Source organism: Cucurbita maxima, unplaced genomic scaffold (assembly GCF_002738345.1).
Source record: "Cucurbita maxima cultivar Rimu unplaced genomic scaffold, Cmax_1.0 Cma_Scf00052, whole genome shotgun sequence".
Taxonomy (NCBI): domain Eukaryota; kingdom Viridiplantae; phylum Streptophyta; class Magnoliopsida; order Cucurbitales; family Cucurbitaceae; genus Cucurbita; species Cucurbita maxima.
In genome coordinates, this window is record NW_019272068.1 from 354,671 (window position 1) to 367,957 (window position 13,287).

The 13,287-nt window shown below is 40.4% G+C and overlaps 1 protein-coding gene across 1 annotated transcript; it reads left to right on the forward strand.

The window, feature by feature from the left end:
• Positions 1–12,685: 12,685 nt before the first annotated feature.
• Positions 12,686–13,033, forward strand: LOC111471417 (ubiquitin domain-containing protein 7SL RNA2-like). The gene has a single exon (XM_023117137.1). The coding sequence runs from the start codon at positions 12,686–12,688 to the stop codon at positions 13,031–13,033; it is 348 nt and encodes a 115-aa protein (XP_022972905.1).
• Positions 13,034–13,287: the final 254 nt, after the last annotated feature.

The window sequence follows — 13,287 nt, forward strand, 5'->3', positions numbered from 1 at the left end:
GGTGCTCGGACATACGAGCGCACGTGTATTCCTTGAGTCACCACCTTATGCCTAAGGTGGATGAATCCACAAAAGATGTCAAGACCAATATCCGCTCGAGAAGCGAGCATCAAGCTAGAAGTTCAAGTACAACAATAGCCACACGAAGGTGGCAAAGTACAAAGAGTTGGCCGAAAGACAGTGCCAACAATTGAAGAGACTGTCAAAAAGTTTTGACTTTGCTCAATAGAAGAGGTGGTCATGACGAAAGAGTGTTGCGGCTGGGCTTGTGAGCCCCACCCTGAAGGGTGCACCAATTTATGTGATCCATAGAGGATACACACACTGGGGCCAAGTTGGCCACAACGAGGCAAAGTGCCCTTTTTAAGTCCATAGTCGTCTGGGGAGTGTCTGCAAAGAGCGTCAGCCTCACCCACAACTATGGCAAACACTGAATAGCCATGTCTACGTTGCGAGTCTCAGTAGTCGAATCCAAGATGGGCGACCAATAGAAATAGGTTCGAAAGGAGATAGCCGTAGATGATAGTACGAAGCCATGGAGGCAAGTTCACCCAACAACTGACCAAGTCAAGAGTTAGAACGTGGTGCTACATGAAAAAAGAGAAGTCAGAAGTATCCACTCGAACTTGTCCCCAAGTTGGCAGAAGACGTCAGCAGAAGGAGCATTATGACAAAAGATAGTCAAGTGCTCAACAATTTGATACTTTTCTGAAACACAACCAAATCCAGCGACTCGAGTCGCCATCAGTCAAGGAGTTTGGGTCGTCATCGGGACGATGTCGAGATTGAGTGGAGGAGAATTTCACAATGAGTGGGGCGAATGCGCCCCAAGAAAGTTATCGAGGACGATGACTAAATTAAGTGGAGGAGAATGTCACAATTTGCAATATGATTGTGACCCGAATAAGTCATTGAGGGCGATGACTAAGTTAAGTGGGGGAGAATGTCACAACCATACTATGAAGAGAGTAGGTTGTGACCCTCACACCATGACAAGCAAAGTGGCGCCCCTCAAGAGATGCCCATTCGGCCATATGCGGGCCAAATATTGAAGAGTGCCATGATGCGATCGAGGAGGACGATGCATCATCCAACACACCACCACGCAAAGTGGGCATCGAAGACATGTTGAGACATAAGCAAGATAGAGGCATCAGAATAGACATGAAGGACAAAGATAGGCTTGTTGAAGGACCGAGTAGGGCCCCGGGCCTTAACCTCAAAAGTTGGGGTTTCAGAAGGAATTTGGGCATGCGGTTTGGGAGTTAAGTCTGTCCATATGAAATATGAATGCTCGCCAAGTTTGGTGTCAATCGGACATAGAAGCCTGACACATCGTCCGGTGACCGGCTCTGATACCATTTGTAACGGCCCAGATCCACCGCTAGCAAATATTGTTCTCTTTGTGCTTTTCCTTTCGGGCTTCCCCTCACGGCTTTAAAATGCGTCTGCTAGGGGAAAGAGTGCCAGTGAGGACGCTAGGCTTCGAAGGGAGGTGGATTGTGATGTCCCACATTGGTTGGGGAAGAGAACAAACCACCATTTGTAAGAGTGTGAAAACCTTCCCCTAGCAGACGTGTTTTAAAGCCTTGAGGGAAAGCACGAAAGGGAAAGCCCAAAAAGGACAATATTTGCTAGTAGTGGATTTAGGTCGTTACAGGTATATCATCTTTGGGTGTTTGGTTGCATCGCGTACATGAAGATCACGCGTTCCCACCTCGCCAAGCTCGATCCTCGGAGGCTGAAGGTCGTCTTCATCGGCTATGAACCCGAGAGCAAGGGGTACATGCTCTATGATTCTGTAGGGGGCAAGCTCACATGTCGCGTGACGTCGTCTTCGACAAGAACACCTTCTAGCAGTTGAACGACGTGACCGAGGCAGACCAAAACTCAAATCAATTCACGGTGGAATACCTCATCACCGAGCCGGGAGAAGGACTCGGGCACTGTCTCATTGTCGCTAGCAGCTCCACCAGGCACGCCTTCGCCTACACCAACCACAACTCCTGCTATGCCCCCTGAACTAGTGTAGTTCGCAACACCACGTACTGCAGACTCAATGTTAGATGCGGATCACGATGATGGTCTGGCGGCTAGGTACCGGAGGATTGAAGACCTATTGGGAGGAGGTAAATCACTGAGACTAACAGCACGCGAGCTTGAAGAAGAGGTGGCTGAACTACATCCCATCAGCGCGGATGAACCGAACTCATTCACCGAAGCAGAAAGAAACTCGGGTTGGCTGAAGGTAATGTAGGAAGAGATGGCGTCCATCACTAAGAACAAGACGTGGAGCCTGGAGGACATGCCATCAGGACACCAAGCCATAGGGGCTCAAATGGGTGTTCAAACTAAGGCGGAATGAAGAGGGAGAAGTTCTGAAGCACAAGGCCCGTCTGGTGGCGAAGGGCTACGTCCAGAAGCAAGGAGTAGATTTCGAAGAGGTATTTGCGTCGGTGGCAAGGTTGGAATCCGTCCACTTGTTGCTGACGATCGCCGCACATTGCGCTTCAGAGGTATACCACATGGACGTGAAGTCTGCTTTCCTCAACGAAGAGCTGAAAGAGATCGTCTACGTCCGACAACCACCTGGCTTCCTAGACATCGAAAATTTTTGCAAGGTACTGCGTCTGCACAAGGAACTCTATGGGCTTTGGCAAGCACCATGAGCCTGAAAAGCGAAGCTCGACAGTACCTTACTATCGCTAAAGTTCAAGCGCTATGCCTCTGAGCATAGCATGTACATGCATGGCCACGATGAGCAGTGACTGATTACGGGAGTGTACGTTGACGACCTCATAATCACTAGAGGCGACATGAACGTTCTTAGAAGATTCAAGAGGGAGATGACAAAGAACTTCAAGATGAGCTATCTCGGCATGCTCAGCTACTACCTTGGCATCGAAGTGCAATAGAGTATTGCCGGCATCACCATCTGCCCAAGTGCGTACACGAAGAAGCTGCTGGATACAACTGGGCTAGTGGACAGTAACCCTACAAGAACGCCAATGGAGGCCCGACTCTAGCTAAGGAAAGCTGGCACTATGACGGCAGTCGACGCCACCAATTACCATAGCATTGTCGGGAGCCTGCGTTATCTAGTAAACGCATGCTCTAACCTCGCTTATTTTGTTGGATACGTGAGTAGGTTCATGTAAGCACCTAGGGAGGAGCATCTTGTGGCTGACAAGCGCATCTTGCGCTGTGGCTGGAACTAGAGGCTGGGGTGTAAGATACAGTGCACGGAGAGGAAAGGAGAAGCTTGAGCTGGTCGACTACAGCCATAGTGACATGGTCATTGACGTTGATGATCGTAAGAGCACCAGTGGAATAATTTACTTCCTCTCAGGTGGCGTGATCTACTAGCAATCAACTAAACAAAAGGTAGTTGCTTTGTCATCTTGCGAAGTAGAGTACATCGCTGCTTCGACGGTGGCAACACACGGGGTCTAGCTTGCGCGGCTGATAGAAGAACTCATCAGAAGAGAAGGCGATTCACCAATGCTTTACGTGGACAACAAAGCTACGATCTCCCTGATACAAAGTTCAGTTTTGCACTATCGGAGCAAGCACATAGAGATCAGGTTTCATTACATTTGAGTGCGTCATGACCCAATATTTTACTACGGACCGTGACTAATGACAACACACGAATCCACAAAGTGATTTAAATATGAAATAGAGAAAATCATTTAATTCCAATAAAGTTTTTTAATGATAAAACAACACAACACTTAACAGTTTGGGAATAAATTTCGAAAGAATGCAAGTACAAAATAAAGACTGGAATGACGCCCCAGGACAACCTATTCCTTTGTGACAATCCTCGTCTCCATCACGCCCGCCCTTGACCGACGCCTCGCGCTCCTGAAAGAGGAAAAAATAGCAAGGATGAGTATAGAAAAATTATACTTAGTAAGCCACCTACTTGTAGGCTCTCTTTGCATCCTAACTTAACAGGTTCCCACGGTTTCCTAATTAGGTTCTAAGATATCTGGTTTTAATCTTAGTCCCTTGGAACTTGCCCCTTGGGTTTCACCGGTTAATCTTCCTTTCATTAGACACCTAGAGGTTCCTTACGCCAAGCTGATATGGTCGGTATCTCTCTATGAGATGCTACCTTTACATGGCTATCTGGGACTACATGGTATCTAGCTTAGATAATTCACCCAGTACACTCATAACAATCAAACTGACTAATCTCATTCATGGAGTCCTAATCTAAGGCAAAGGTACTAGCATGCATGCAATCCACGTGAATCACACAAGTATTTCTTCCTAAATACCGGGTGATGACTTACCTGGTTGACGCGTGGCTTATCGCTAGCGTTTCTATGCCCGTGAGGTGTCCAAAAATATTGATTTCCTTAAATGAAGTCCCTACACATAAAAACAGTATTAGAACTGGAATCGGGACAACAATCGGGCAAATAGAGGGAAAACGGGACAAAACGGCTGTTTCACGCGCCGGTAGTGCGTCGACCATGCGCGAGGAAGTGCACCAATCGCAGGCCGCACGCGCGGCAGCTTCTGCTTAGTCGCGGGTCGGCCGATCCGGTTTGGCTCGGGCTTTGCTGGAGACACGTGTCGTTGTCTCACTGGAACAACATTGCTCCAGTTGACCGTTGACGCGTGTCTGGCTCCTGTCGTGTCGCCCTCTGCCGCTCGCCGGCCGACTTTTTTTTTTTTTTTTTTTTTTTTTTTTTTTTTTTTTTTTTTTTTTTTTTTTTTTTTTTTTTTTTTTTTTTTTTTTTTTTTTTTTTTTTTTTTTTTCTGTCCTCTACAATACGTAACATAGAGTCCCATTTTTTATTTTCATATCTTTTGATTCGTAGTTCGGATCGATATGATTTCTTCGGTAAGGTTCTAGATCGTGTTACGGGCTATGTCCTGGTATTTTTTTTGTGTAATTTTTTGCTTAATTATCAAATGAGTTAAGAGCGTCGAAAGTTCACTTACCGTTCTCGGACGATTCTCGGATCTCCATCTTCGGATCGAGATTTCGGCCAAACTTCTTCATAGATCGTGCGTAGAGTTTTTCCTAGGTGTATATCTCAACATTTTAGGACTCAATTCACATAGGAAAAACTAAGATCTGAAAAATGTCGTTCATAACCTTACCTCACGAAAGGTTCTTGGATCTTGACAGAGCGTCGACATCGCTAGCCTCTTAGTCCTTGTACAAGTCTCGTCTGAAGGTGGATTCCGACGGTGGTCCCATGAACTTTGCGGTGACTCGTTTCCGTTTCCTCTAAATTTTCTCTCTAACTTTCTTTTTAGATTTGATTTTCGTTGAGCTGGAGGGGCAAAATGACATATTTGCCCCATTGTTGACTCAACCTTTTTTTTTTTTTTTTTTTTTTTTTTTTTTTTTTTTTTTTTTTTTTTTTTTTTTTTTTTTTTTTTTTTATTATTTCGTTACCGAGAAAGGGTAGATTGGGCGCTTATCAAGATTGATTTCATCCGAACAGAGCATCAGCTTGGAGAGATTTTCACCAAGTCTTTGACACAGGTAAAATTTGAGGAACTTTGCTCAAAGATTGGAGTTAAAATAATAAGGTAGATATACGCAACAATTTTTAGGAGAAGATTGCAACATGAAAGCTGGAGTGTCTTCATTTAGATTATTCATGTTCTCCTTAAAATTAGTTAGTTGAATTTGTTTTTAAGTAATCTGTATTGACACATAAGAAAAAACATATTTTTAGGCCATGCCTAATCTTAGGGCAACATTTGATGGCCAATTCAGCCATTTTTAGGATTTAGTTTATTTTAAATAGTCTAATTAAATGAGGAACAATTATTTTTCACAAACTCAAATCCTAAGCTTTAGTTATTATCTCTGCTATTTTCTTAAGCTTTTTGTTTTCATTCTTCTTCCAACAAATTTTCTTCCGCTATTTTTCCTCCATCAACAATTTTCTCTCACTAACGTCGATTTCCTCAGTCAAAAGGCATCAGCCTCGACGTAGTGGGAGAGTTATAACTCAACCCGATCGTTACTTGCGTTTGACGGAAACACAAGTCATCATACCTGATGACGACATGGAGGATCCATTGACCTAAACAGGCAATGAATGATGAAGATAGAGATTAGTGGATCAAAGCCATGAATCTTGAAATGAAGTCAATGTACTTCAATGAAGTCTGGGAACTTGTAGATCAACCACCAGATGGGATAAAACCTATTGGTTGCAAATGGATCTACAAGAGGAAACGAGACCAAGCCGGTAAGGTACAGACCTTTAAAGCTTGACTTATAGCAAAGAGTTATACCCAAAGAGAAGGGGTGGACTATGAAGAAACCTTCTCTCATGTTGTTGGCTTAGAATACTCTTGTCCATTGCCACATTTTATCATTATGAAATTTAGCAAATGGATGTCAAGACAGCCTTTCTAAACGGCAATCTTGAGGATAGTATCTATATGGCTCAACTAGAGGGGTTCATTGAATAGAATGCAAAAGATTTGCAAGCTTAAAAGATCTATTTATGGGTTGAAGCAAACATCTCGATCCTGGAATATAAGGTTTGATACGACGATCAAATCTTATGACTTTAAACATAATGTTGACAAACCTTGTGTTTACAAGAAAATAGTCAACTCTACAGTAGTTTTCCTGGCATTGTACATTGACGAAACCCTACTCATTGGGAATGATGTGGAATTTCTGAATAACATTAAGCATGGACTAGCGACACAATTTCAAATGAAAGATTTGGGAAAGGCTCAGTTTGTTCTTGAAATCCAAATTGTTCAGAATCGCAGAACAAAACACTAGTACTGTCTCAGGCATCATACAACAATAAAATGTTGGTCCCATATAAGATGCAAGACTACAAGAAAGAATCATTACTTTTTAGGCTGAGTATGTTCCTACTTGTGAAATAGCGAAAGAATCTGTATGGCTTAGGAAGTTCTTAACTAATTTGGAAGTCATTCCAAATATGCATCTGTCTATCACTCTTTATTGTGATAACAGTGGAGCAGTTGCAAATTCTAAAGAACTAAGAAGCCATAAGTGAGGAAAACATATTGAGCGCAAATATTATCTTATAAGGGAGATTGTGCAATGAGGAGATGTGATCGTCACACAGATAGCTTCAAAGCACAACATTGCTGATCTTTATAAAGCCCCTCACGGCTAAAGTGTTTGAAAGGCACCTAGTGAGTCTAGGACTATGAGTTATGTAATCTAGGGCAAGTGGGAGAAAAAACGTGGATATGTGATGCCCTAGTTTATTGTATTTATGTCTTTCTCTCTACTCAACATTATAAAGCCCCACTAGAGTTTTAGTCCGAAGTGGGAGTTTCTTGGTTTTATGTCCTAAAATTCATAGTTTGTAAACAAAATTTATATTCTATTTGCAATAAATTTATTATTGATGTTTGTTCAGTAGAGATTGTTGTTGAATAAAGTAAATTTTACGACCATTAATCTAAATCCAATAAACTAAGAACACTCGTATGATTACTTGAACTATATATAGAGACATAAGAGTCGATCAAGTTCTAAGTATATTGTCAAAATGATCTATAGTACATGAATAAGACTGAGTACCTTATCTTGGGGACACTATGGATGGGACTCATTCTTGTATATGATATAAACAATGTGATCACTAAATTGTACATGTGGAGACATGTGATCACGAATGTTGGTTAACAAGGTTAATGAGTTTAGCCAATTGATCTTGGATTGTTGAAGCCCATGATCTGTAGGTCCATTAGATCCCCTACTAGCTCATATCAGACTAAACCTTAGAACAGTGCGACGAGTGAGTTCGAAATGTTCGAATTCAAATTAGAGAAAATACGCTAAATATATACGATATATTTAACCTCATTTTGTTTTAATTACGAATTAAACAAAAAGAGAGAATTAGAGAAATTTAAATACGATTTAAATATTTTAATTATGAATAGGGATTAATCAATATGTATCAGAAATTATTGAGATTAACATTTGATTTCATGTTAAATATTAATTAATCATTTAATATTATTTTAATTTGAAATTAATTATTTAAATTAATTGTTGAATTAAAATAGAGAAAGTCAAAATGTTGCCTTCACTTAATCGAAAAATCCATGTTTGAGTTAGTGGAATATTGAGTGTGAATGTAATTTTAAGTGTCAAAATTTGGTAACCTCATATTTGCATGAGTATGCAAAAATGACTTCATAAATGGAGTAATCAAGGTGCATGGAAATATTCTTGAAAAACTTTGAGAAAATCCTTCACAAACTCTCTCATCACATATACTAAATTCCTTCCAAGTTTAGTCACTCACTAGATTCCACCATCCTGTTCCAAGGCTGAAGAATAGTAGGGAAGACACTAGTGGTGGTTCAAAACTGGTTCGTGAGGATAAAAGAATTTGAAGCACAAAAGATTAGTATTCAAACTCCTTGTGTATTAATGCTTTTGTTTTGAACATGCTAGATAATTTACTATAATTGATATATTTAGAGTACCTAAGATCCAAATTGCTTCCGGTTTCGGATGTGTTATATTGACACCATCAATTGGTATCAGAGCAAGTTTTAGGCACTTCATTTACATTAATTTGAGCATGGTGGGTACCATTTCATTAATGAAAATTTTTTGTTGCTAAAGTGGATGTTTATGGTTTTGACATTTTTTTTATGCTTCCATTTGAAACAATTATTGTAATTGGCCTAATGTATATGGGCTTGAATGAGTGAAGAAAGATCTGTAATTTGTATGGAGTCATTAGAGTCCATTTTAGGTGGTAATGGATAAAAAATGGAAGAGATGACAAGCTAAACCGAAGAAGAAGGAAGAATTTTTGCTTCCAGACCCGACTCGACTCGTGACAGGCTCCAGGGAGCGGATCAAGTTAATTTTTAATTACAAATGTAATAACTTAGTTAATGGTTGCTTTGAAATGCCAAAATCAGTCCATTTTAGTGTGTTTAATTAACTATGTTTTTTGTGAATGTATGTTTTAGTTAAATAGAAAATGTATATGCACACAGTATGCCATATAGATTTAAAATCTCACCATAGGCTAAGCATGTTTCATTCCGTATGACATACTTTACATAATAATGTAACGCCCCGTTAGGTTTAATATATATATATATATTATAAAAGAACTGACCACTTCTCCTTTAATCTCTCCACCCCTTTTCTACAATAACTCTCTCATTCCCTAAGATACCAGAGATACCTCTCTCATTCGGTATCAATAATTCCGCAAACAAAACATAAACAAAAAGAAAATATTTTCTCGAAACAAGAAAGGTAGATAATGGAGAGATGGTTAGGCAAGAATGGAGAGATTGAAGAAAGACAGATAATGGAGAGATGGTTAGATAAAAGAGAGATGTCCGTTTTAAAAGGTTAGTAGTCTGATTTACCTTAGATGTCGTTTGAGAAGTTCAGTAGTCAGATTTACTTTTTTTTCTTTTTCGTTTATAAAATATTAATCTGATGCAATTATTTATATTGAGTTAGAAATTATCAGATCATAGCAAAAGAGTCCATTAAAATTGGCCAAATACTCTCACCAAAATCAAAATTAAAAGAAAAAAACAAAAGATAAGAAAGAGAGGAAGATCTGAAAAAACAGATTCAAACGAGAAAAAAAATAGAATATTAAGAAAGAAATACAGATAAAGAGTGGAAGATTGGAAACCAGATCAAATAAAAAAATACCAAGATTTGAAAAACATTATTAAAGGATGGAACAAAATTAAACCATTTAGATATGAGATTTGGAAATAATAAAGCTAATATTTAAACTGTTGAACCTAATTAAACCATTTAAATATGAGAAATTAGAATTAGAAAAAAAACCAAAGAGATAGAAGATTTTTAGTTAAGAAATGAAAATTAGAGTAAGTTTTAATGCTTCACTTCAATTGCATAAACTGATACCACTTGACACAATCGCACTTTTAAAGGCAGCGGACTAGCGATTGTGCGGTACTCACTTTCCAACGACAAGTGAGTTAAGCCAATTTGTACTTGCGTCTCCTACGGCCAAGCAACGTACGATCAAGCCTCTACCTCGGTTTTAAAAGAAGGTTTTGGAAAACGAGGGTAGAGAGAGATTTTAGAAAGAGAGATTTTTTAAAGAGACGTTATATAAGCAAGCAAGAGAGAGATAACAACGGCTTAGCATATATAACCTTGGGTAGGGAGAAGTTTAATGCTTCACTTCAATTGCATAAACATTTTTAAGGAAAAAAAAACCAGATTTGATTAAAAATGCACAATTAAAAAAAAATGATGATTTATTTAGGAAAAAAAAAAAGACTCAATTTGGCCAAAAGGGAGATGTGTATTAATGCAACGCGTAAGGTTGTTACATACATGTCCCGTCAACTAAAATAATACAAAAAGAATCACCCTATCCACGACCTAGAGTTGGTCATTGTAGTGTTCGCGCTGAAAAATTTGGCGACGCTACCTATATGGAGAGAAAACTCATATTTTTACTGAGTTTAAAATATTTCTTCACCTAAAAAGAGTTAAATATGAGGCATAGAAGGTGACTAGAATTGGTGAAGGATTATGATGTACATATCCAATACTACCATGGAAAAGCAAACGTGGTAGCAGACGCTTTTAGTAGAAAGACGACCCACTCGTCGGTCCTCATTACGAGGGAAGTAAGGGTACAAAGAGAATTCGAGCGAGCCAACATAGTTGTAGCGACCGAGAGAGTCATAGAACAACTGGCCCGACTCACATGCAACCTACGCTTAGGCAGAGAATTATTACCTCCCAGCGAGAGGATCCTAACCTAGATTTAAAATAACATTTCTAGTGGAAGAGCATAAAGAGGGACGTGGCCTAGTTTGTGGGCAAGTGCTTAGTTTGTCAACAAGTAAAAGCTCTTAGACAAAAGATAGCGGGGATGTTACAGCCCCTAAGTATACCAGAGTGGAAGTGGGAAAACATAACAATGACTTTATAGTAGGATTACCCAAAATGGTTAAAGGCTATACAATGATTTGGATACTTGTCGTTAGGTTAACCAAGTCGACACAGTTCTTACCTGGGAAAGCCACATATACAGCTGATAACTGGTCGCAACTGTATGTGAAAGAAATATTAAGACTACATGGAGTTCTAGTGCCTATAGTGTCGAATCAAGATCCACGCTTTACGTCAGCGTTCTGGCGCGAACTTCAAAAAGTGTTGGGTATCTGCCTCAATTTTAGTACCACCTTCCTGTTGTGCGCCGCTTATCCAAATAGCGTTCTGGCACGAACTTCAAAAAGTGTTGGGTACCTGCCTCGATTTTAGTACCACCTTTCTGTTGTGCGCCGCTTAACCAAATCACCAGCATAATCAGAATCCACATAACCAACTAAGAATCCATTTGACAGCCATAAAGCACCAACAACATTTGTATAAGGAATATTCTCCATATACCTTTTGTCAACGTCTATTCCTAGCAATGAACTCAGTTTCCTCCACTCTTTCATTTACAAGACTTTGCTCCTCCTGTTCTAAGACATCAGAGTTATTATCTACCTGATCAATAGGTTCTTTAGTAGGAGCACAGTAGAAGCAACCATATCAGGAGAGAACACTACCTTCTCCACCTGCTTCAATGCCCTTCGTCATTATTTTCAATTTTCTACAAAAACATTCCAGACTTATCGAATGTCACATCTCGACTATTAACAATCTTACTTTTTTCTGGACACCATAACCTATAGCCCTTCACGCCTTTGCTAAAGCCCATAAATCTTGGCTTTTTTTGCTCTAGGATCCAGCTTTGAGTCTTAAGCGGAGTTTTCCCACCATTTCCAGAAACAGGTAAACGATTCACCAAGTGAACTGCATAAATGAGAGCCTTAGCCCAAAATGCCTTTTGTTTGGTGTATGGCTGTACCAAACTTCACATTTTTGTTTACCAAATATACAATGTTCACAGAAATCAATTTTACCAGTTGTCGCACCCTTAAGGACTCCTCGGTTCACCAATGTCTGAAGCACCTTCTCACCAGCATGCCCAAGTCTCATGTGCCATAATTTGATATGTCTTGTTCTTTCAAACTTGCCACAGCAGCATGCCCAATTATTGTGGTTCCATTAAGGTAGTATATGCTACCTCTTCTAGTTCCTTTAATTGCCACCAAAGCTGCACGAGCTACTTTCTAATTCCCTCCTTCCAAAATGATACGATAACCACTCGCATCCAAAACGCCAAGGGAAATCAAATTTTTCTTCAAGTCAGGGACATACTTCACATCATTGAGTTTTCGTATAACCCCGTCAAACATCTTGATTTGTACTGAGCCGATTCCCGTCATCTTGCAAGTACTATCATTGCCCATATAGACAACTCCACCATATCCCAATCCCCAAACAAACCTTAATCTTCAATGGCCACGTCCTCCAAGACGACCGCGACGTCGAATTCTGCGAAACTCTCCAGCATTCTCGCATTCAACTCCTCATAGCTTCCGAATCCCAAAACAATTCCCAAATCGACTGGAACCATTCAATCGGGTGCCTCAAACAGAGGATCCATGAAATCAACTCTATGGGCCCCATCAACGGGATCATGCTCCAACCCAACGCCTCCCCTGCCGACTTATAGGATCAATGTTCCTTGCGTGACAGCGAGATGTTGGAGGATCCAAGGTTGAGGTTTGTTTGCGGCCATCGCCTACGGTTTCTACCATTGTGCCCGGGATGACAACGCCGCCGCCGTCGACGACAACGACAACACCAACGACGACGACAGCAGCTGTGATGGTGGCAACGAGTGGGTCGTCGAAGAACAAGTTGAAAGTAATAGTGCAACCGAAATTTGGGAACTCAAAGATACCAATGGAAGTGAGCCCAACGGATAATGTGGGGAAATTGAAGAAAGAGCTGCAAAAGCTACAGCAGAGACTGCATTTTCATCTGCCGCCAGAGGGTTTCTTTTTCATTTATGACCGCGACGTTATGGACGAAGACCGCTCCTTCCGTTGGCATGGTGTGGCCCACAGCGATAGCATTGAGATCTTCAATGGCAGCGTTTCTGGCGAATCTTAATTATCTCTGATACCACTTGTTGTGCACGAAAGTGGAACAAATGTACTCACAACATCAATGAACAAAATTACATAAAGAGACACCAAGATATTTATATGGTCCGGAGAGAAGAAGTTCCCCTACATCCACGGGTAGCAACCAATCACTAATCAAACAAAGCATTACCAGTGAATATCTCACTATCACACTATATAGACTCTCACCAATATGTCACTCAAGAAATACAATGTGACACACAAAACATTCCCAAATCC